Source organism: Musca domestica, unplaced genomic scaffold (genome assembly GCF_030504385.1).
Source record: "Musca domestica strain aabys unplaced genomic scaffold, Musca_domestica.polishedcontigs.V.1.1 42, whole genome shotgun sequence".
In the NCBI taxonomy this organism is placed as follows: Eukaryota; Metazoa; Arthropoda; class Insecta; order Diptera; family Muscidae; genus Musca; species Musca domestica.
The window spans coordinates 8077139-8097272 of record NW_026712329.1 but is presented as its reverse complement, the minus strand read 5'-3'; the positions used below and the strand labels follow the sequence as shown (position 1 = coordinate 8097272).

Sequence of the window (20134 nt, the reverse complement as noted above, 5' to 3'; positions counted from 1 at the left end):
ATTTCAAAGATGTCCGCAATATATTTAGGGGTTGAAATGGACCAGCAATTCAAAATGTTCCTGATTTTGCATCCGTTATAAAGGTCACAAATAGAAACCAAAGGACACGAAATCTTGCATGAAGTTAGAATTTAAGACAGCGGGTAGAATGGACCACTACTTTTGTATGAAAAATACAAACATTACTTACAGGCGATATCCGAAATACACAATAGGCGAACTTCTGGATTTTTCATGCTGATTTCGTTGACGAATATAGCCAAATATCGTAGACAATCAAATCATATAGATGAGTCTAAATTTGGAGACACAGAGGGGCCTCTTGCTTTTGGAGATGATCGCAAAATAATTAGCGGTTCAATGAACCAAAAACAAACAAAAAGTCCTGATCACATAATTGAAGCCAATCGACACGCCCGAGAAGAGAGTTAAGAACGGGGAAGAATTCTAGCATTTTGGATGACCATTGGATTATATTTAGCCATAAAATGGACCACAAAAACTAACAGCACGACGAAGTGCATAAATATTGAGTAAATGTCCCTGGTCAAAATACAAAGGGTAATATCTGGGCAGTACTCCGTGACATAATTTCAAAAGCGAAATCCTTCAAAATGGATTTGGACATTAGGAAACTTCTAACATATTGTAGTGTTGTAGGGTATCACATGGTCGGCCCCGCACGACTGTAGCCTTTGCTTACTTGTTTTATATTATATTCGGGTATATGACGTTTTCGACATAAAAAAATAAAATCTTTTGACAGTCGAAAACCGAAAAACTATCAAACTGAGTGTCTATGGTTGCCATATCCCAGTCTATGGTTGCCATTCAGTCACAGTGGTTTCTTAGCGAAACTGAACGCAAAGGTACCATATGTAATTATCGATTTTTACACTCGCGTTTGTGGCTATGATGTGGGTTGCAGTCATTTAAAAATTTATTGTGGCATTGTTTAAGATTTTTATAAGGAATTTGTATATCAATACACACAATCGCAAGCGGAAATATGCATATTGATATATGCATATATGATATATATCAAGTGTGTCATTCCGTTTATAACATCTATATGCAGGGTGAGATAAAAAACCGCAACAGATTTTTTACATATTTTTATTAAATTTTTTAAATAATTTTTACATTTTTTTTAAATGTTATCGAATGAAAGCAAAAAATGTCGGAAGTAGCATCAAATTTTAGAATAAGTTTAAATTTGTTCGAATTGGTCACCTTTTTCGAATTGTGACCTTCAAACTGCCAATGAATCCGTCACACGCTGCCCGAATATAGCCCTGCGTTATTTTGGCGAGTTCCCGGCAAAGCGCTTGGTTGAGGTGATCGACACTTTGGTATTTTTTAATGCCAAGCTACCTTTCCAAAGTACTCCAGCCACAATAGTCCAACGGATTGGTATCCGGAGATTTTGGTGGCCATTGTGCGCTGGAAATGAAGCGAGAACCTCATTCTGTAACCATTATTGGGTGGCGCGTGATGAGTGCGATGGTGTTGAGTTCTGTTGAAATGTCCAAGGTCTGCGGTCAAAATGTTTGCGTGCCCAAGGCTTTAATACACCCTTCAGAATATTTTCGCTATAGTATTCGACATTTATTCTGATGCCACGGTCGATTAATAGGAGCGAAGAGCGACCAACGGCTGTTACGGCGGCCCACACCATCACCATGGCCAGCGCTTGAGTTCCGGTGGCCAACAGAAGGTGCACGTTTTCAGCTAACCTCTTTGGCAGGTAAACGCGATCATTTTGTTCGTTTACAAACTGCTGGACAACGAATGTTTTCTCATCGGAGAAAACCAAATTCGGCAATTCCTCACTTTCGGTCAAGCGAAGCAACTCTTTAGCTCATTTGAATCTATTTCCTTTCTGTTGCGGTGTAAGTTCTTGTACTTTTTGGAATTTCAATGGCTTTAACCCGAGCTTATTTTTCAATATTTGCCGAATGGAATATTGCGCATTGTTCAGATCACGAGCAATTTTTCGACCACTGTGACGTTGGTTTCGATCAAGTCGCTTCTTTACTTTTTGAACCATTTCTGCTGATTTTGCTGTTTTCTTCCGCCCACTTCCTTGACGTCGGGCTACGCTACCAATATCTCGGTATCGAGCGATGGTACGAGACATAAAAGATTTATTCACATTTAAATGCTGGAGTGCTCTAACGATAGCCACTTGTAATTTTCCAGTCAAATATAAAGAAATCACACTAACACGCTTGGACTCCATCACGAATAACTTTTTTCTGGAAAATTCTCACCAAAATGCTTTTGAACGCTTATAAACAATATAATGAACTGTCACTGGAATAACAGCTGTCGGACTAGTGGCTGCAGTTTTTCATCTCACCCTGTAGGCATTTATTTAAGTATAGTCCCTACATTAGTGTATTCTACTTTTAATCCCCAAGAGAATATTGGTTTGGAACGTAGATTTGGGTGTAAGTATATATGAAATAAATAAATGCCAAACTGAGACTCATTCAGTAGGAAGTTGTGGCAAAAAAAATTGATACAAATAAGCAAAGGCTATAGTAGCGCGGGGCCGACCATGTGATACCCTACAACACTACAATATGTTGGAAGTCCCTTTATATGCAAATCCATTTTGGAAGATTTCGTTTTTGAAATAATGCCAAAGAGCCCTGCCCAGGGGTTACCCTTAGGTTTTTGACCCGAAGAATTTGGCCAATATTTACGCACTCCGTAGTATTGTGAAGTATTCAAAACAATTGCACACGAAAGTCGTGGTTCATTTTACAGCTAAATATAATCCAATGGTCATCCAAAATGCTAGACTTCTTCTCTGTCCTCAACTCTCTTCCGATGCGAAATTCCGTGTCGATTAGTTTTCAATTGTGGCCTACGACTACAAAATTAGGAAAAATTAAAAATTTTTTAGCCATTTAAAAATCTAAATGCACATCTTAAGAATAATAGGCTTCAATTCCGAACCACCCCATGCAAAATTTCGTGAGGATCGGACGATAATTGCGACATACATATAATACCCTCAAAACGTAGTGTTGGTGGGTGTAAAAATTTAGATAATTTAAAATACAAAATTGTAAGTCAAATTGAAAAAATCGCATGCGATAAAAAATATGACAAAAATGGAAAAAAATGAAACAAATGATATAACTTTTTTATTCGTATATTATGCCGCGATTTTCTTAGATTTTATCCTTTTCTGGCAAGAGACCATTCCGAATTGATGTGAATTGTGCAAATCGGCCCAGCAGTTCTTGATTTATAAGCAGAATAAATAAGATCAATTCTTTTACATATGTATTGTACCTATTTTTCTATATATCCGATTTCTTGGCTTTTAGCATCACTGTAATGGTCAGAAGTGATCTTTTAATGTATTTGTGATTTGGCTGGGATTAAAAATTTTCGCGGTTTAGTGGAAATTTTCCTATTTTCTAATATAAAAGTTGGGGTCTATTTTACCAGCTAATTATTGTCCAATGGCTGCTCAAATTGGTAGGTTTTTGCCCAGTCCCAAACTTGGTTCATAATTGTGACCTATAGATCAACTGCAAAATCAAGAAAATTTTAAGTTTTTGGTCCATTTCAACCCCTAAATATTATGCGATCATCTCCAAAAACAATAGGGTTCTATTCTGACCCTAACTCCACCTCATTTGCAATTTCATGAGGATCGGTTCATATTTGCATCCTGTAGCTTGATAACAAATTAACATGGACAGACGGACGGACGGACATACATAGCTAGATCGACTCAGCTCGGCGAGCTAGGAAGACCCATATATACTTTCCTATGTGGGAAACCGATATTTCGAGGTGTTACATAATTTTTGGCCCAAACAAACTTATAATACCCCCAACACATAGTGTTGTAGGGTATAAAAAGCCAGAAGTTCGGCTTTTGTGTATTTCGGATATCGCCTGTAAGTAATGCTGGTATTTTTTTCATACAAAATTAGTGGTCCATATGAGATTTCGTGTCTTTTGGTTTCTATTTGTGACTATTATAACGGCTTCAAAATCTGGAAAATTTTTAGTTGTTGGTCCATTTCAACCCCTAATATATTACGGACATCTTTGAAAAGAATAGGCCTAGCCCTTCTGAGCCTAACCCCACCCTGGTCAAAACTTTCGTCAGAATCGGACGATATTTGCAATACTTATATAATTTCCCCAACCTGTGTTTTAAGATTGAAAAAAATTACGAAATATTATAAATCAAATTGAAAAAATCGCTTGCGATAAAAAATATGAAAGAATGAAAAATATGTCACAAAATACTACAAAATCTATATTAACATCATTATTGGCATATTTTTCTGCGATTTTTTCATATTTTATACTTTTATGCCCTCTTGACATTCTGAATTGATAAAATTTGTCAAAATCGGTTCAGCCATTCTTGAGATATAAGCATTCTAGCTAACATCCCCTTCCTTATATATATACACTGTATATATATCGCTATATATAACCGATATATTTAATATCGGCATCTACGTAACGGTCAGAATTGACCCGTTCGTCTATTTGTGATTTCGCCGGGGTTAAAAATATTCGCGATTTAATGGAAAATTTGACTTTTATTTAACACAAAGGTTGTGGTCTATTTCACCCACCAAATATTACCCGATGACCATCAAAATTGGAAGCCAGCCCTAAGCTCTAGCCCCATCCTAACTTCCGCGTCGATTGGTCTATAATTGCGACCTGTAGAGCAACAGCAAAATCAGGATTTTTTCAGTTTTTAGTCCATTTCAACCCCTATATATAATGCGATCATCTGCAAAAGAAATAGGGTACTATTCTGACCCTAGCCCCACCTCCATACTAAATTTCGTGAAGATCGGGCCATAATTGCAACCTGTAAAGTGATTACAAATTAACATGGACAGACGGACATTATAATAATATAACTCTTTTCATATTGGTTTAAGACCAATTCGAACATGCAGTGAAACTTGCGGTCGATATTACAAAATGCTTGTCTAATAAAACGCAAATAAACGCATTTAGTATATCGTATACACACCTGCAGCTTGCATAACTCATACGCCCCCGAAAACATATTAACTGCATCAATCCCTTTGAGTGCGCGGCTTAAATATTTCATTAAAATTTGTTTGAAATCCAATTAAAAATAAACTTTCACATAATTTATTCAATTTCCACTGAATGCAACGGGTGTGACCTCTGCCATAACGCCAATTCCCCAGATAGGGGTTAAGAGAAAAAGAAATTATGCAAATTTAATCAATTATGTATGAATTATATACATATTAAAAATAAACGATGACAACAGATATTCGAACGTATGTGTGTGTAAGTCAATCCGCAATCATTATTATGTCCGCTGTCATTCAGTCTGAATACGCAATACGATTAAAACGGCTGCAAGCCGACTGCATTGAGTAATAAAGAAATCATAAAATAACAAGGCCACATTGAACAACAATGGTCAAGCAACATGCAATGCAAAAAGAGCAATTAATTTTGACAACAAAATGCGGCCAAAAGACTATGCTGAAAAGCGTTAACAGAGTGTGGCAAATTAAATGAAAAGCACACACAGAGAGACACTCACATACAAACATACACAAGGGTCCTTTAGACCACTCAGACGATGCGTTAGTTGTGATTGAACTTTCACAGCTATTGATTGTTCATTGTAAAATGTTGTACTCTGTTTTTTTTTCATACACCGAAGAGGTTAATGGGTCCAGCAAAAAGCACAAATATATGTATGCATCTCTGTACTGTCCCACCACATAAAATAAACAACAATTAAAATTAATTGCAAAATAATTACCTAAATAATTTGCAATTGAATTACAATAAAACAAAAAAATAACAATTGTTTACTTTTTAATTTAATTTCAGGTTAATAAAAATGCCCAAATGACATCAAAGAATTCCGTATCTGGCTCAGGCATCGGCATCATCGGTTCAAGCATGAATGGTGAACGCAAACGATGGATACACGATCCAACAAGTGAGTACTACAAATTTAACACATAAAAATATAAGTATGCAAGTCTATAGACGGGCGTGACTGAACATGCCATATCCTACACCACTATAATTTGCTGTAAAGTCTAAAAACATTTTATCTAGAATGAATGAATTCCTCAATATAATGGGATACATAATTAGACTATTAAGGTTCGTTTTATAATTGTCGATTGTCAGGATAATATTTACTTAACTCTTTCATGAAATAAGGACTATCAAAATATTGTAAAAAGTGGAAATACAACTGTTTGCTAAACATTGTTGAAAATAGAAAAATTGGAAAAAAAAATAAAAAACACGAAAAAATTTAAATAAGTAAAAAAAGCAGTAAGTTCGGCCGGGCCGAACTTTGAATACCCTCCACCATTTGGAATGAACTAGATAATTTTCAAAAAATAAAATCCATTAAAAATTCTCTTAAAATCTTTAAAATATCTAATATCGGAAGGTGCCGATATATGGGGGGATATACGATATTGTGGACCTATATAGATAATTCTCTTCCAAGGCATAAAGTATCTATAAGGAACTACTTGTGTGGATTTTCAGACAATTCCATTGAAAAATGTGGCTAACATCATCAAAATACCGAATGTCGGGGGTACCGTTATATGGGGGATATACGATATCGTTAACCTATATATGTCAGGGGGTAAACTGCTCACAAAGAACCTCTTGTGTTCAATTTCAGATAATTCTGTTGAAAAATGTAACTAAAATCATCAAAATACCGAATATCGGGGATACCGTTATATAGGGGGCTAACGATATCGTAGACCTATATAGATAATTATCTTCCAAAGGATAAAGTACTCACAATGAACTCCTCGTGTGGAATTTCAGTCAATTTCATTGAAAAATGTGGCTGAAATCATCAATATACCGAATATCGTGGGTACCGTTTTATGGAGGCTAAACGATATCGTGGACCTATGTAGATAATTCTCTTCCGAGGTATAAAGTACCCACAAGTTACTCCTTGTGTGGATTTTCAGACAATTCCGTTGAAAAATGTTGTTGAAATCATCAAAATACCGAATAACGGGGGGTACCGTTATATAGGGGCTATACAATATCATGGACCTATATAGATAATTCTCTTCCAAGGGATAATTTACCCACAAGGAACTATTTGTGTGGATTTTCAGATCATTCCATTACAAAATGTGGCTAAAATCATCAAAATACCGAATATCAGGGGTAACCGTTATATGGGGGCTATGCGATATCGTGGACCTATATAGATAATTCTCTTCCAAGGCATAAAGTACCTACAAGGAACTCCTTGTGTGGACGATCACTCAATTCCGTTGATAAATGTGGCTAAAGTCATCAAAATACCGAATATCAGAGGGTACCGTTATATGGTGACTATACGATATCGTGGTCCTATATATATAATTCTCTTTCAAGGGATAAAGTACCCACAAGGAACTTCTTGTGTGGATTTTCAGATCATTCCATTAGAAAATGTGGCTAAAATCATCAAAATACCGCATATCGGGGGGTATCGTTATATGGGAGCTATACGATATCGTGGACCGATATAGCCCATCTTCGAACTTGACCTGCCTGCAGACAAAAGAGGGATCTGTGCAAAATTTTAGATTCCTATCTTAATTCGTTTAGACTGTAGCGTGATTACAACAGACGGACGGACGGACTGGGCTAAATCGTTTTAGAATTTTACGCTGATCAAGAATATATATACTTTTTTGGGTCTAAAATGATTATTTCGATGAGTTACAAATAGAATGACGAACTTAATATACGCTCCATACTATGTATGGTGAAGGGTATAAAAAGTTTTCATTTTATACTAAACTAGCTGAACCCGGTGCGTTCGCTACCCCTTTTGATTTTATATGCATTCAAAATTGTTGTGGCTATTGGAGGCATTCTATATATATAAATTAAATTCTATATATATAAATATATAAATTAAAACTTCATTAAAATTTGACATACATGTTTGGTGTATCAAATACGCGATTTCAGGCGAACAACTTATGTAATAACTATATCCAAATTTGTACAAATTTCAATATAATTTTACAAATTTATTTCCAGATTTCATTGAAATTGGAAAAATATAGTGTATTCGGTGCATCAAATACATGAAAACAGTCGGAAATATATATGGCAACTGTATACAAATCTGAACCAATTTCAATATTATATGGAAAACTTTTTTTAGATAAATTCCATCACACATTCCAAATTTCATTAAAATTTTGCGAACACCGCGCGTTTTATGCATCAAATATACGAAATCGGACGAAAATATATATGGGAGATATATCCAAATCGAACTGAATTTAATATAATTTACATTGATAAGTTATATTTACATTTATAAGTTACATATTCCAAATTTCGATCGATCAATATATAAAATCTAAATTTTTTGGAGGTACCTCCGATCAGCTATATCTCCATTACCAAGTGGAATTTCAAAAATTTATATAGACTACTAGCTGGCCCGGTCCGCGTTGCCGGCCCGTACTTTTAGTCTTTAAAGCATAATAAATCACAGATCGGACTTATGTAGGCGGCACAATTTTGATTATAAGTAACGACTTGAGTAATGACTCCATGACTAAATATAAATTAATATTCATAGAAAAAATTATAATTACCGTCGGTTTTAGATATTTTGAATAGCCTGATCTTATTTTTCAGCTATACGCTTTAATTTGAGTGTTAAAGACCTATATGATAAAGAACGTCTATAATAGCACCGTGTGAAAATTCAGCTTAATTTTTGATATTGTAAAAAGCATTCAAATGAGCTATAATTTGAAATTTGTATTTCCAACGTTTAAAATCCCGTACTGCGTGGTATTCAGTTTTGTCCACCTCATACTTGAAGGCAGAATGTTGTCAGAATAGCCAAAAAATTACTCTTTTGCTCCGATTACCGTAAGATGGACATTAATTATTTGTCATTTAAATTGTGCGGTGGAGATCCAGTAAAGTTACTTTATAATTTCGTATTTTTTCATGTTTCTACCACAATTTCCGACTGAATGAGTCCCATATAGACGTACATCCCAAATCTACGTTCACAACCAATATTCTCTTTGGGGGTTACAAATTCAATAAAATACCAAATTTTGTTTTCTGACCACACATTGGTTGGGAAAGTGGACTTGGGGGTATACTAATGTGAAGACTATACTTAAATAAATTCCTATGAGGATAATTATCTGTAAGATGATTTTCTACCCAAGGGTTTTTTACCACAGGTAGCCTCAAGACTAAGATGCGCACTTTTCCGAAAAGCAGAACTTTATAAGAAGAGGTTTTCTTCCCCCTTAGGAACAAAATGTCAAATAAGGGCCAAAAAATGAAAAAAAAGTGGCCAAGACCCCGAAAATACCTTAAATCATATGATGGTTATACCAAAACGTGATAATGGTTTCTTCTTAAATTATCAACATAAGCTAAAATTAGTACGAAAAATATGGTTAAAATGTAGAATATACTTGAAATCGGGTTGTTCCGTTATCAGGGGTTATGATCCATATATAATGCGTTCTTTATAGCCGGTATTTGACTGTCCCAATGTATTTTGCATTTTGTGTTCTAATTTGACAATTTATTGGCGTATGAAATAAGCAGGCCCAATTTTTTAAATTAACCCCATAACGCTTCTTCGGTCATTTTTGTTTGTTTAAATGTGTTCGCATCTTCCAGCTGAAGCACGATGTAGGTCCTGGAGTAGAAAGCATTTAACATCGTATTGCGCCCTCATTTCATTTTTAATATTATTCATACAGAATTCAAACCAATAAAAAAAACTGGTTCGTTAATTTTTTTTGCGGCAAATTTTTAAGGGTGATTGCGAAGTTTGTCGCTAGAATGTACTACAGTGGTTTCTATTTACCTGCATCAACATTGCGCATTGGCCTTTGCAGACCAAAAAACTTTTTTTATGCCATTTTTTCTGAATCCCTTTATTTGAATTGTATTTAAGTGCCCAATCGATAGCTGCACATTGGACATTCCTGCCTCGAAAATTTGGTAATTTTTTTTAATTTGGTTACAAAAGTTGTATTTATCTGCACAAGAAAATTTTTTGGAAACTCAAAACTCAAAAAAGACATTAAAAACTACCACTTCGTTTTTGTTTTTGTATTCGCAAAAACAATAACAACACAAGAAAAGAGCATGCATTAAAAACATATTATCGCTTCCTCTCCCACACTAAAAGATGGTTATGCTGCTGCTGCTTTGTTGTGCACGAATAGAAAATTAAAGATAACTGCACTTTTTGTGCACGTAAGTAAAATTAAAGATACCTGCTTCATTGTGCAGATAAATGCAATGAAGCTACCTGCATTTTGGGCATTGCTGCACAAGATGTCGTGCAATTTTTGATTGTGCAGGTAAGCAAAAAATACTGCGTTATTTTGAAATTCGATTCCATTGAAAAATTGTAGATTTTTCCCGATTTTAGAATTTTCATATAAAGCGACAACGGATAAAATTGTTATTTATAGATTTTATGTATTTATTGGGTATTACGAATAAATACATAAATCTATAAATAACAGTTTTATCCGTAGTGGCTTTATACTACCCAAAAAACCTACATATCATATTAGAATTCCAAAAAAAAGACTCTACAAATGTACATTCGAAAATAGTAAGTCAAAATGGAAAAAAATATGCAATATAAAACATTAGTATTGTACATTTTAAAAGTCAAAATGAAAATGTTCAAATTTCACATTTTTACGCGATTTTTTTTGGATTTTATTCTTTTCAGCCAAGAGGCAATTCCAAATTTGTCTAAATCGTTAAAATCAGACCGGCGGTCTTTATGTTATAAGAGTAGTAACTAACACAACTTTCTTTTACATATAGAGAGACAGATTTAAAAGTAGGCGCGTTCCTCAGCCACTAAATAAGTACTTAGGGTGGAAAGCCAACAGCATCTCGTGTAATAATTCTCAAACCGATATCTTCACTATTTTGGCAAATATAAAGATTTTAGATAAATCGTAATAGTGGGCGTAAAAGGAGGCGTGGTCAATATTTTTTTCTTTAAAAACCTAACTCGGGGTATGACGAACGATTGTACAAAAAAATATGCAAATCGGCCCAGCCGTTTTCAACTGATTCCGTTACCAACAAAGAACAATTGATTTTTATATATATAGATGTTACTTTTAGGCGAAATTTTCAGGAAAATCTGTTCAGCGGTTTTAGAGTCCATAAATTAGAAACAAACAAACATACATACATACATACATTTTATATATAGATACACAGGGCGAGATGAAAAAACTGCAACCTACATAATCCTGCTAAAGTTTAATTTTGTCTTTTGACCGAAACCAATGGACATTAATAAACATTCACAATAATATTTGAAAATTTAGATTTCTCTAAATGATTCCATGTAACTCCGATATTGGACTAACAGGGTGACAACAAAAAACTACAACCAGCTTCAGACTGCTGTTATTTCTAAGTCTCTCGTCCGACAACTGTTAAAACTATTCCAGTGACAGCTCATTATATTGTTTACAAACGTACAAAAGCATTTTGGTAAGAATTTTCCAGAAAAAAAGTTATTCGTGATAGAATTCAAGCGTGATAATGTGATTTCTTTATATTTGGCTGGAAAACATCAAGTGCCTATCGTTAGAGCACTCCAGCATTTAAATGTGAATAAATCTTTTGTGTCTCGTACCATCGCTCGTAACCGTGATACTGGTACCGTAGCCCGACGTCAAGGAAGTGGACGGAAGAAAACTGCAACATCAGCAGAAATGGTTCGAAAAGTAAACAAGCGACCAGATCGAAATCCGCGTCGCAGTGGCCGAAAAATGAACTTATCGCAATATTCCATTCCGCAAATATTAAACAATTAGCTCGGGGCAAAGCCATTGAAATTCCAAAAAGTGCAAGAACTTACACCGCAACAGAAAGGAAAAAGACCTAAAAGAGCTAAAGAGTTGCTTCGCTTGGCCGAAAGTGGTGAACTGCCGAATTTGGTTTTCTTCGGGCTAAAGCCACTGAAATTTCAAAAAGTGCAAGAACTTACACCGCCGCAGAAAGAAAATAGACTCAAAGAGCTAAAGAGTTCGTTCGCTTGGCCGAAAGTGGTGAACTTCCGAATTTGGTTTTCTTCGATGAGAAAACATTCGTTGTGCAGCAGTTTGTAAACAAACAAAATGATCGTGTTTACTTGTCAAAGGGGTAAGCTGAAAAAGTGCACCTTCAGTTGGCCACCAGAACTCAAGCGCTGGCCACGGTGATGGGGTAGGCCGGCATAAAAGCCGATGGTCGCTCTCTACTCGTATTAATCGATCGTGCCTTGGGCACCCAAACAATTTGGCCGCAGATATTGGAAATTCCAAGAGGACTCAGTCACAATTCTGGCCAAAGGTGACCAGTTCGAACAAATCTAAACTTATTCTAAAATTTGATGTTATTTCCGTCCATTTTTCGCTTTCATACAAAAAAAAACTTTAAAAATGATGGCGTTTGACTTTGTAGCAGTTTTTTTTATCTCACCCTGTAGGAAGGAGATATTAGGAAGCCCGCTTATAACTCGAGAACGACAAATCGAAAAATTTCACAATTCTGAATAGCACAAAAAACGCATAAAAAGTTGCCATAAAAAGTATGTTTTTTTCGTAATATTTGTTATACATATATTTTTATCGCATGAGATTTTGTCTATTTAACGTACAATATTGAATTGTACATTTTTGCTCTGTTCCAGAATCTGCAAGAATCTACTAGTTTTTTTTTTTTTTTTTTTTCATTTTACTCCATTCTAAATTATACACCCATTAAATATTTCGAGGTTTTAGGGGACATATCATTTTTGATAAAGGTGCCATGCTCAAAAGCATAACATCGATCAGTACTATAATAAAAAAAACCATATACCTTTTTTAATTAAGACATCAAGATATCACTTCGATTCCAAGATTCGAAAGTTAACATACACCTATAGGACAAAAATAAATTTTTATGGACTAAATTCTGAATGGAACTAGCTTACTCATTGGTAACCAAAAATACTAAGTTACAGCAGATTCAGCCAAGAAATGCGTCTGAATACTTCCCACCTGGGGCAATTTCAATAATCATATTAGGGATACGACATCTTTAATATTGTGACTTTGAGCAAATTTTATTGAAAAACAAGTAAGCAAAGGCTACAGTCGAGCGGGGCCGACCGTTGAATACCCTACAACACTATAATAAACGATACAGTTCATATAGGCGAGATACTCGGAAGAATTCCACAAGATATTGTGAAAATAATAAAAGAAAACCATCAGGTTTCGTTCTCTAATTTTCGAATAATAGCAACTTTAACTAATTTGCTCATTTCCAATTTATTGGAAGATGTTGCACGTAAATGGTCTTCCTAGATCTGGAACCAATATTTCTCAAACACCTATAATCTCTCACAAGTGGCAAAAGATTAACATTTATTATTGGTTTCTGACTGAAACGCATCTATATGAGATACAGACATTTGACTATATTCTTCAACGAAATCAGCGTTAACGACATAGTCAGAAGTCTGTCTTTCCTGCATTTGTGAATTCTCCAAAAAGTCACTGGAATGGACATTTTCGTATTTTGTCTACAAAAGTTGGCAAACTATTTCACACATTGAATATTTTTGGAAACTGCTTGGCTTTTAGCAATGCCCGTAACCCCCATTCAAATGTGCGTGAGGATCTGGCAATAATTACGACCTGCTGATTTTGCAGTTTTTTTGGTCCATTTCAACCCCTAAATATATGGCGGTTATCTCCAAAAAGAGTAGGCTTCTATACTGACTCTCATCTGATCCCCATGCAAAATTTCGTTAGGATCGGGCCATAAATGCGATCTGTATATGATATCCTGATATTCTAATTACTTCATTTTGTTAGCTGTAGAAATATTACCAAATGTTTATTGAAAATAACCCAAAAATATGACAAAATTGAAAAAATATGAGAAAATGTTACAAAACCAATATTTTCATCTTTAGAGAGATATTTTTATGCGATTTTTTAGACATTTTTTCTTTCCTGCCAAGAGGCCATTCTGAATTAATGAGAACTGTCGAAATCAGTTCAGCCGTTCTCGACATATAAGAGATCTTTCAAGCATATCTTCTTTGATAGATATCGCACATATTTTGCTATATATCCGATTTGTTGCATGTTAACATCAATGTAAAGGTCTGAAGTAACCTTGTCATGGCTTCGTGATTTCGCCGGGATTTAAAATATTCACGGTTTGATGAAAAATTTTGAATTTTTTCGACACAAAAGATATGGTCTATTTTACCCACTAAATATTATCCTATGACCACCCAAATTGGTAGGCTTCTTCCCCGCCCTAAATTCTAGCTACATGCGAAATTCGATTGGTCTATAATTGCGACCTGTATAGCTACTGCAAAATCCGACAGTTTTTCAGTATTTGGTCCATTTCAACCCCTAAACATTTGGCTATCATCTCCAAAAGAAATTGGCTTCTATTCTGACCCTAACCCCACCTTCGTGCAAAATTTCGTAAGGATCGGGCCATAATTGCGACCTGTAGCGTGATTACAAATTAACATGGACAGACGGACGGACGGACATACATAGCTAGATCGACTCATCTCGGCGAGATAGGAAGATCCATATATACTTTCCTATGTGGGAAATCAATATTTCGAGGTGTTACATAATTTTTGGCCCAATCAATATAATACCCCCAACACATAGTGTTGTAGGGTATAAATACCAACAAGCTGAAGTTTATAAGCAAGTATAGGCCTTTCATACGGAAAAATTGGTTAGATTAAAAGTTTTAATTTATAACTTATATCAAAACTAAACATTGAATATTAAAACTATTTACATTCAATAGTAGATTTATTATTTTTTGTTGTCGTGTTGTAAAATAAACATTGGTTACGATAACTTGGACACTCTTCATAGCGGTCTCTAATATTCCTCACCCCCTTTTTTAAATATACCCAACAAAATGTCTCGTTCAGAAAGAGAATATTTTGAGGCAAAATAAATACTAGCTCTCATATATATGTATTTTAAAGTGGGCTATTGGAGCGTAGCACAATGTGGCTACCTTACGGTTAGGAAACTCGAGCCACGTATGTCGTGGAAAAACTGAAGAGTGAAAAAACATAATTTCAACTTTAAAACGTTCTTGTGAGACATCAGGGCCATAATGGGAGAACTAAACTGTCACATATGTCGGCTGATGCCTTGGTTTGGAAATTTGTTCTTCTATTCTTTGCAACAAATGATGGCAAACTGCAAATGCCTAGGAATATTGCTGGATAATGGGTTTTTTTACCATTTACAGACATACAAAACCCACTGGACTGGAGAACATGGTGATTTTCTAAACAAAAACGAGAGTACACACAAAAATAAATAGCATAATACTAGAGTAATACTCTTAAGTGTATGCTGCCCCACAGTTAAAAATTGAATCAAAAAGCAACAGCTGTAGTTTTTCTCTTTATGATGTCTGTACATAGAACCCGACATTTGCTAGACATGCAGCCCCATTATTGTTGTTATAACTATCACTGATGGCACTGCAACGGACAGACAGAGTGGGAGACACAATTGCTCGCTAAATATGACCTACTTTACTTTTCTAAGCAATTTAATTTTTCCTTTTTATTAAATTTTATTTTATTAGCAAAACTTTTATTGTTCTCATGTTGGAGCTGCTGGGAGCAAAACAATTTACCACAACACCGTCATAAGGTTTTGTGTACATGTGTATGTATGTCAGAGCAAAGCAAAAACTGACAAATATTAAATTTTAATTAGATTCTTTTCCCCTATACTGCAACTTTTTTTCTCTTTTTCTTTTTTTAGGCGATCTTTGCCGCCCGTTGAGCTGCAAGAAACGTGAAATATGCCTGCTGGAAAATGAATATAGTGCAGTTTGTGTGTCCAAAAAGGAATTGCACAAAAATCGGTAAGTGTCAAAAGGGTAAATGTTACATACACCGCTTTTGATGTTGAACCTTCGTATCAATATTTGTAAATTAAAAACTGTTTTTTTTTTTTTTTGTGAAAAATATAAGACTATTTCTCTGATTAATGATGAATTATTGGAAGATAATTTTTAAGGATAAACCTAAAAATAATTGGCGGAAAATTTAGTCAATATATATAGAATATATTTATGAATTTTGTATTAAAACGATAACCCAATTTTTATACCCTACAACACTATGTGTTGGGGGTATTATAAAGCTGCAAATACATAAAGAGCTTGAAGTCATCGCTAGGCATATTAATGTCAAATTATAATGGAAAACGACGGCAGGATTTTAGTACGGCTCTGTAATCCCTTTATGAAATGTCACAAAACATGCCTAGCCATGACTCCAAGCTTCTTATGTACTTAGCCCTTAAGTTTGATTGGGCCAGAATTTATGTAACACCTCGAAATATTGGTTTCCCATATAGGAAAGTATATATGGATCTTCCTAGCTCGCCGAGCTGAGTCAATCTAGCTATGTATGTCCGTCCGTCCGTCTGTCCATGTTAATTTGTAATCACTCTACAGGTCGCAATTATGGTCCGATCTTCACGAAATTTAAAATGGAGGTGGGGTTAGGGTCAGAATAGAAGCCTATTTCTTTTGGAGATGATCGCCAAATGTTTAGGGGTTGAAATGGACCAAATACTGGAAAAATATCGGATTTTGCAGTAGCTATACAGGTCGCAATTATAGACCAATCGACGCGGAATTTCGTATGTAGCTTGAGTTTAGGACGGGGAAGAAGCCTACCAATTAGGGTGGTCATCGGATAATATTTAGCGGGTAAAATAGACCATATCTTTTGTGTTGAAAAAATTCAATATTTTTCATTAAACCGCGTATATTTTAAACCCCGGCGAAATCACGAAGCCGTGACAAGGTTACTTCTGACCTTTATATTGATGTTAACATCCAACAAATCGGATATATAGCAAAATATGTGCGATATATATGTCTATCAAAGAAGATATGCTTGAAAGATCTCTTATATGTCGAGAACGGCTGACAGTTCTCATTAATTCAGAATAAAACGTCTAAAAAATCGCATAAAAATGTCTCTGCAAGATGAAAATATTGATTTTGTAAAATTTTCTCATATTTTTTTAATTTTGTCATATTTTTGGCATATTTTCATTTTGAATTAAACATTTGGTAATATTTCTACAGCTAACAAAACTAAGTAGTTAGGATATCAGGATATCATATACAGATCGCATTTATGGCCCGATCCTTACGAAATTTTGCATGGGTATAAGATGAGGGTCAGAATAGGAGCCTTTTCTTTTTGGAGATGATCGCAATATATCTAGGGGTTGAAATGGACCAAAAAACTGTAAAATAGTCAGCAGGTCGTAATTATCGCCCGATCCCCACGCACATTTGAATTGGGGTTACTGGACATTGCAAAAGCCAAGCAGTTTTGGATGGCCATTCAAAAATATTCAGTATGTGAAATAGCTTGCCAACTTTTGTAGACAAAATACGAAAATGTCCATTCCAGTGACTTTTTGGAGAATTCACAAATACAGGAAAGACGCACTTCTGACTATTTCGTTAAGCTGATTTCGTTGAAGAATATATAGATGCAATTCAGTCAAAAACCAATAATAAATGTTAATCTTTTGCCACTTCTGAGAGATTATAGGTCTTTGGGAAATATTGGTTCCAGATCTAGGAAGACCATTTACGTGAAACATCTACCAATAAATTGGAAATGAGCAAATTAGCTTAAGTTGCTATTATTCGAAATTTAGAGAACAAAACCTGATGGTTTTCTTTTATAATTTGTCACAATATCTTCTGGAATTCTTTCGAGTATCTCGCCTATATAAACAATATCGTTTATTATAGTGTTGTAGGGTATTCAACGGTCGGCCCCGCTCGACTGTAGTCTTTGCTTACTTTTTAATTTCCATTTGGAACGAATTTGGCAATTTTCAAAAGCAATAAAATCCGTTAAAAACTCTGTTAAAATCTTGAAAATTCCGAATGTAACTGTAATATTGGGGCATATACAAAGACATGTACCTGCATAGGTCCATATCAAAATCCATTACAATATTCAAATGCGAAATTTAAAAAAACATCGGTGAATAATGTCGCTAAAATCATCAATATACCGAATATCGGGAGGTTCCTTTATATGGGGGCTATACGAAAACGTGGACATACACAGTATACATTACGAACTTCAAATACCAAATTTGAAACAATTGCTGTGAATTATGTCGCTAAAATCATCAAAATACCGAATATTGGGAGGTACCGTTATATGGGGCTATACCAAGACGTGGGCCTACATGGCCCATTTTCAATACCAAAAGTCCTGCAAATATAATATACATCTGAGTAAAATTTTTTTTCAATCTACTTCAATTCGTTCGGAAGCTAGAGTGATTTCCACGGACGGATACACGGACAGACGGACGGATATCGCTAAATCGACATAGAATTTTATGCTGATGAAGAATATATATATTTTGGGGGGTCCAAAATGTATATTTTGAGGTGTTACAAATGGAATGACAATCTTAATATACCCTCCATACTATGGTGGAGGGCATGGTACAATAAGGAGGTAGAACAGCTTCGTAAAACTTAAAAAATACAGCCCTGAGGCTATGTCCGCTTCCTGCCAGACTTACTTAAAATTATTTACAACAAGTTGTTTTCATTTTTTTTTTTTTTTTTCATATTTTTCCTCCTTTTTAAAATGAGTTAAATAGGGCGACAAATGAATGAAAGGCCTGGATTTTCTCTCAAAAATGTGATCCAAACTGTTAAATCTTTCAATTTCATGTCTAAATTGGTTAATAAATTTTATGCGCAAGCGGTAATGTACGTTTCTTCCAATGATTGGTTTTGAAAATATTTTATTTTCATTTTTCAAAACAATAAATACATACACAAAATTGGCAGAAGTCGAGCACACTTAGAAAAAAAATTGTTATCAGCTGGTAGTCCTACCTTACCTTTTTATTGTACCATGGGTGGAGGGTATACAAATATTTTTGGCAATAAGGTTTTACATCCACGGGGACCCAAAAACGATTACCTACCCTCATCACAATGTGATATAAAACCAACTCACAATCCCCCGCCAAAAATAGCATTACAGGAAATACACTATTAAAACCATAATAACAATTATTTCAATTGGATTTTAATTTTCATTAAGGCAATTAGCGTTTAATGTAATTGCAGTAGTGAAAGAAACAACAAACAATTATTTAAATTATTTATTTTTATTTCACTACTCTTCACAACCATAACAATTAATTAATTATCTTGCCCGCACCTTTCTCCAATTGTCTTTGCAGTGATGAAATTATCACGAAATCAAAATATTTGGAAGAACAGGCGAAACGTAGAGCCGCAGCCATAGCAGCGGCTAATCACAATGATAATGCCCGTATCAATGATAACGGCAACAGCAACAACAATCTTATAAATAACAATAATCACGAGACCGATGATGACGATGACAACGAAGATGATGAAGACGATATGGACATTAGCAATGGTGACGATAATAACGTTGACATCCTATCAGGAAATGAGGAAAAGAATTACAACAGCCTCAATTCCAATCTCAATCTGATGGGCGGTGGCAATGTCAAGCTGGCAAGCACAAGTCTCAAGAATACAAATGGCAATAACAAAAACCTGTTAAAGAATGACAACAACGATGATATTGAATCCAAGGAGGATGATGTCTTCTATGAAAGTAACGCCGGCTTGGATAATAAGAATGCCAACAACGATGACGAAGAGGATGAAGAGTAAGTAATTTGTGAGAAATAAACATGACAGCTGTCCACAATACCAATTTGACTATTAAAAATTAAAAAATGTAATAAAATACAGTTACAGTTAATTTTTTGGATTTATTAAGTCAGGGATTATTTGGGGTTTTTATTAAAATATAAAGATTTAAGGCCTTCAACGTTATATTAATTATTTATAACTTTGTAAACATTTTTTTGAAGGTCGAAATTATATTTGATTTTTTTTAGATTCTTCAAATAAAATTTGTAATAAAAATGTAGTAACTTCTTAAATGGGTGGT

At 34.8% G+C, this 20134-nt stretch overlaps 1 protein-coding gene across 8 annotated transcripts in view; it reads left to right on the top strand.

The window, feature by feature from the left end:
* Window positions 1-20134, top strand: part of LOC109612178 (proteoglycan Cow) — a 298610-nt gene that overhangs the window by 172301 nt on the left and 106175 nt on the right. For all 8 annotated transcript variants that reach the window (XM_059127027.1, XM_059127032.1, XM_059127034.1 and 5 more), the window contains exons 3-5: window positions 5884-5995; window positions 15891-15993; window positions 19386-19847. In XM_059127027.1, coding sequence (XP_058983010.1) covers window positions 5884-5995; window positions 15891-15993; window positions 19386-19847 — 677 coding nt within the window. The remainder of the gene's footprint in view (window positions 1-5883; window positions 5996-15890; window positions 15994-19385; window positions 19848-20134) is intronic.